The sequence below is a fragment of the Mesitornis unicolor genome, unplaced genomic scaffold, assembly GCF_000695765.1.
Source record: "Mesitornis unicolor isolate BGI_N332 unplaced genomic scaffold, ASM69576v1 scaffold20583, whole genome shotgun sequence".
Lineage (NCBI taxonomy): Eukaryota > Metazoa > Chordata > Aves > Mesitornithiformes > Mesitornithidae > Mesitornis > Mesitornis unicolor.
Genome location: NW_010176966.1, coordinates 1 through 4,704, shown reverse-complemented (window position 1 = coordinate 4,704; position 4,704 = coordinate 1). Strand labels below are relative to the sequence as shown.

At 61.3% G+C, this 4,704-nt stretch overlaps 2 protein-coding genes across 2 annotated transcripts in view; one reads left to right on the top strand and one right to left on the bottom strand.

Moving 5' to 3' along the window:
* CLDN2 (claudin 2) overlaps positions 1-241 on the bottom strand; it is a 702-nt gene extending 461 nt beyond the window's left edge. The window contains exon 1 of the mRNA XM_010181911.1: positions 5-241. Coding sequence (XP_010180213.1) covers positions 5-241 — 237 coding nt within the window. The remainder of the gene's footprint in view (positions 1-4) is intronic.
* Positions 242-3,183: 2,942 nt separating this feature from the next.
* On the top strand, positions 3,184-4,700 carry LOC104538644 (protein ripply1-like; the record flags this gene model as incomplete). The annotated part of the gene is made up of 4 exons (XM_010181909.1): positions 3,184-3,275; positions 3,699-3,774; positions 4,398-4,468; positions 4,556-4,700. Coding segments are annotated over exons 1-4 (384 nt in total), but the record flags the coding sequence as incomplete, so codon positions are not given.
* Positions 4,701-4,704: the final 4 nt, after the last annotated feature.

The following is a 4,704-nucleotide window of genomic DNA, read 5'->3' as shown; positions in this document are numbered from 1 at the left end:
GAGCCGCCTGGATGTCGGCGGGCAGGTTGAGCAGGGAGCTGTAGATGTCGCACTGGGTGATGCCCGTGCTGTACGTGGCGCACTCCATCCACAGCCCCCTGGTGAAGCTGACGGCTGTCACGATGCTGGAGCCAATGTAGGCGCTGGTCTTCCAGCTGGGCAGCAGAGTGGCCGTCAGCGTGCCGATGTAGCCCAGGAAGGCTATGGCATAGCCCAGCAGCTGGAGCCCCATGGAGACCATGGTGGAAGTTAGCTGTCACCTCCCTGCAGCTCACAGCTCCTCGTCCGCCTTGCTGGTGCCTTGCTCCTGCGCTCTTACCTTCCCATGGCCCCGCTCACGGCGCCGCAGCTCCACCCCGTGCTGGGGGGTGCTGGTTTTGTGTGGGCACCAGCGCGTGGGTGGGAGCCAGGGGGGAGGAGAGGTTACCTGCGAGAGTGGAAAGCAATCCCTCCCCAATTAACGATTGACCCAAGGCTGCGGAGGAGCGCCAAGCGCCCTTTCACCTCTGCTATCTCCCCAGCCAGGCTTCAGAGGCAGAGCAGCGCTGCCTGGGAAGGACGCCAAAGCCCTCCCTTGCGCCGGGGCCGTGGGCAGGGATGGAGAGCCGGCCGCTGGCGGGGGGAAAATGCCTGCTGCCTCCCTGGGGGTCCCTGCAATGTCCTGAGCCAAGGAAGCCAAAAAGCTATGGCTGCGCCATGCTATTTGAGATCTGTTGGAGGTGATTTGGGGTGGTGGCCCTGAGGCTTCCCCAGCTGAGGAAGGGGGATTTTTGCCTTGTCCCCATCTGCACGGGGCTCACTCGAGGCATCTGCAGCCACCCACTGCTCACCCCAGACTGCTGAGGCTCTGACGAGACAATGGGATGTGCCCACCTGAGGTTGAACCACGGCTATTGGCCTTTCCGTGCTGCTGGGGTCAAGGATGGAGAGGGATGCATGTGACAGTGACACCTGCATCCCCAGGGGAGCATGGAAACCTGTGGAGGGCACAATTATATTAGGGCAAAGCACGCTGGCAGCGCCTCAGGGATGCTTCAAGGAGCACCCCGGCCAAGCAGGGTGACCCATCCCTCGGTGGGGTGACCACACTGGGGTGCAGCTCACGCTTGCTGTTGTCAGTGGGGTTTTTTCTGCCAGTGCCATCTCCTCCCTGCAGCCCTGGGCGCAGACTTGGGGAGTGGGGCAGTGGCGGTACAGGGGGGAGGTTTGTTTTCCCTTTCTCTGCCTTATTTCAAAATTCCCCCTCCCGCTGCATCTTGCGAAACCAGACTAAGCCCACGCCAACCCGCGCTGACACCGCAGCCATTGGCCTCTCGCCCCAGGGACGCTCCCTGCTGAGAGTGCCCAGCACCTCCACTCCTTTCCCCATCCACCCGCCAGCACCTCAAATGCTTGGCACCAAAGTTTCACCAACTTTCTGTCTTCTTTCTGTGCACTAACCAAGACCTCCCACTCCATCTCAGGGGTGTTGCTGGAAAAGAAACACCTGGGGTGCTCAAGGTGCTGGCAAAAAGGGCCAGGAGGGTCATGCCAGGGCTCTGTGGTACTTACGGAGGCAGCTGGAGACACAGCGTGGGACCAAGGGTGGCCACGGCCAGGGGCTGCCCAGGACTGGAGGTGGCTGCCTGGGGCAGGACGAGCGGCCGGGGCCCCAACCCGGGGGGATCAGGGGCCGTGAATTGTTTAGCTACGGCTTTGCAAAATCCACCTGCAAATCTCAGCCTGGCTCAGAGGCTTATTGCAGATCTGAATTAAACCCTTTCAGCATCGGGAAGTTTTGGGAAGCTGGGATGTCTCGTTTTGCTCGCTGTCTATTAATTACCATGATAGGTTTGCCGAAGTGGCTCAGGTCTGTGGCTTGCTGTCACCTTTCTGGCCAGCCTCACTGGCCACCGGGTGTCTGTGTGCCACCGTTCCCGTGTCTGCTTTGGGCTGTGTTGCCTGTGCTGGGGTCAGAGGGGTGGTGAAATGCCGGCAGGTTGAAATCCCTATGAGTGGGGTGAGCTCAGGCTTTCAGTTCGCTCCTCCTGGCCCTGCTTGTCCTCTGCAGGGTTTGTTGTTGTAAGACTCCTGGCCCAAATGAGGAGCAAATGGAGGCGGTAATGAGGGCTGTGCTGGCCCCGTGCCCCCTCCCGCTTGCTGGCTGCTGCAGATGGAGAGGGGCAGGGAGGGCCCCTGGTGACAAATTGTGCCTGAAGCTGAGCAGGGTCCAGCCGGTGTTTGGACAGGGGTGTTTGGATGCTGATAGCAGAGCTACAGCAGGGACCATTTGCTATTTTCTTTCCTTGTCTCAAATTGAAACCCTCTTGGGAGTGGGAGGTGAGCTGTCTGCCAGCAGCACCTCACTGCGAGCAGCGGGCAGGAGCAGCGGGCAGGGAGAGGTTCCTTTTGGGGGTAAGCGAGACTTGCACCCTCATATTGAGAACTTTTCTGTACCCCCCATATGGTCCACATCTCAGAAAGCCAAAGGAGAGGGCAGGGAGCACAGGCAAGTCCATGCTCTCCTCACTGCGCTGGCAGGGGCCATGGATGCCTGAGCAGGGCCTTTGCCCTGCCTGTGGCTGGGATCCACATTTCCCATCCGTCTTCCCTCCCTGTCCTCTCTTACCTCCCCCACTCCTTCACCTGCCTCCTGGTTGCTCTGTGTGCCACCACTGCAGCCCATCACGCTGTCCCAACCACGTGCCCACTATGCTGTCCTCACCATGCCCATGGTGCTGGCCACATCCCAAGCCCACCACACCATCCCCATGGCACCAGGCTGTCCCATCACATGGCCATTGCACTCTCCCCATCCCATGCCTATTGTGCTGCCCCAGCGCTCCCCATCCCTTCCCCTCCTCCCTCCTCCCTTATGAAAATGGCTACAAAGAGCACTTAATCATCTTTGTTAATTGTCTCTGCCCTCCTCTGTTCCCCCCTGGGGATTTTCTCACAAATGGTGTCTAACTTTTCCCTTCTGTGTTTTGCTTTTCCACCAGAGATTGCAGCCCCTCCACCCCCAGCCTCCCCCGGACTCTCTGTTTACACAACTGGGACAAATTTCACACCCCAGGGATTGCTGTCCCCGCACCCCCAGTCCCTCACTCCCTTGCCCCTGCCCCGGAGAATCTGTGAGTCACTGGCTGGGGCAGGGCTATAAAGCTCTCTGTAGCATCAGAGGGGACACCACTGCCTGCCACCATGGAAGCTGCTGCCTGTTGCCTGCCTCCCTGTGGGCTCCAGGTGCCCATGGCCAGGGTTTGCCCGGCCCCAGCAAGGGAGCAAGGGGGAAGGTACCTGGGTGCTGCACAGCCTGGGGAGACTGGGGAGGGTGGAAAGGGCAGCGGGTGTGCAGGAGGTGGGATGGGGAAGGCTCCAGCTGGGTTCAGATGAAGGCTGTGTGCCTCCCTGCTCTGATGGGGACCCCTCTGACCTCAGCAGCTGCAGGTGGGAGAGAGGGTGCAGAGCCCAGGCAGCAATGCTGCAGGCTCCCAAGGGTGCTGGGGGGGCTGGAGCAGGGCAAGGAGCGCTGAGGCTGTGGTGGTACAAGTGCACTTGCATATGCCTGGCACCCCAGCCATGCACCCGGGCAGGGGCAGAGTTGGGTGGGTGAAACAGTGGGACTGAGGGCGTGTGGCTGTGATGGGGGGAAGCGAGGGAAGGAGGAGTGTGCCAGGGTGGACGGCTGTGGCGCTGAACCTGCTTTCTGCACCTAGATCCCCGCCACTCTGGAGACCGTGGCTGCCCCGAGCAGAGGAAGGAACCGGATGGCGGAGGGAGCAGTCAGACACTGTGAGTTTTGCACTCCCTGCTCTGTCCCCCTCCCAGTTTCCCACTGGCAGGGTTGGGGTCCCTCTTCTGCAGAAAACCAGCCCCTGATTCCAGACTCCTTTACCCTTAGCACTGTTGCATGGCAGCACCATGCCTACCTCCCCTGGTGGATCACCACCTACCCCACAAATACCACCACGCTGGGGCAGGGCCAGGGCCAGGCAGACCTTCCCTGGGCAGCCACAGCCAGCACAGAACCTGAAAGGGCTGTCTGTTCCCAGGCCTGGCGGGTGGGCATTCCTCAGGGGGTTAGCGAGACGCCTGGGCACGAGTTTTTGAGCACGGGGGGAAGATTACGCTGGCAAAAAGCCCACTGTGGGGTGGGAGGGTAGATGCCAGCTTCCTTTGCAGGGGCATGAGGACCTAAACCCAGGCACAGAGGACGAGGGAGATGTCAGCTTCAGGGCAGGCTGACCCTGCAGAGGTCTACCAGGTCTGTGGGGCATCACCCCCACCAAGGGGAGAGAAGGTCCCGGTCCTCGCTGCCAGCTGGGCTCCCCATGGGCACTGCTGCTGCTGGGCCAGGAGGAGGAGGGGGCAGTGGAAGCCCCAGGGTAGGTCCTACCCCAACTGTTTCTCCTCAGGCTTGGACTCGGGAGGCAGCAGGGGATGGCGGCCCAGACAAAGCACTGACGTTTTTCCACCACCCAGTCAGGTACGTCCCCTGCCCCCGGTGCCCTGGCCGCGACCGACCGAGGGCAGTGGGCAGGCGGGGGCTCTCACCCCGGATCTCCCCACGCAGGCTCCTGTGGCCCAAGTCCAAGTCCTTTGACTATCTGTACGGCGTGGGGGAGAAGCTGCTAGAGAACTTCCCGGTGCAGGCCACCCTCTGCCTCTACGACGACTCGGGCAGCGAGGACGAGGAAGAGGAGGAGGAAGAGGAAGAGGAGG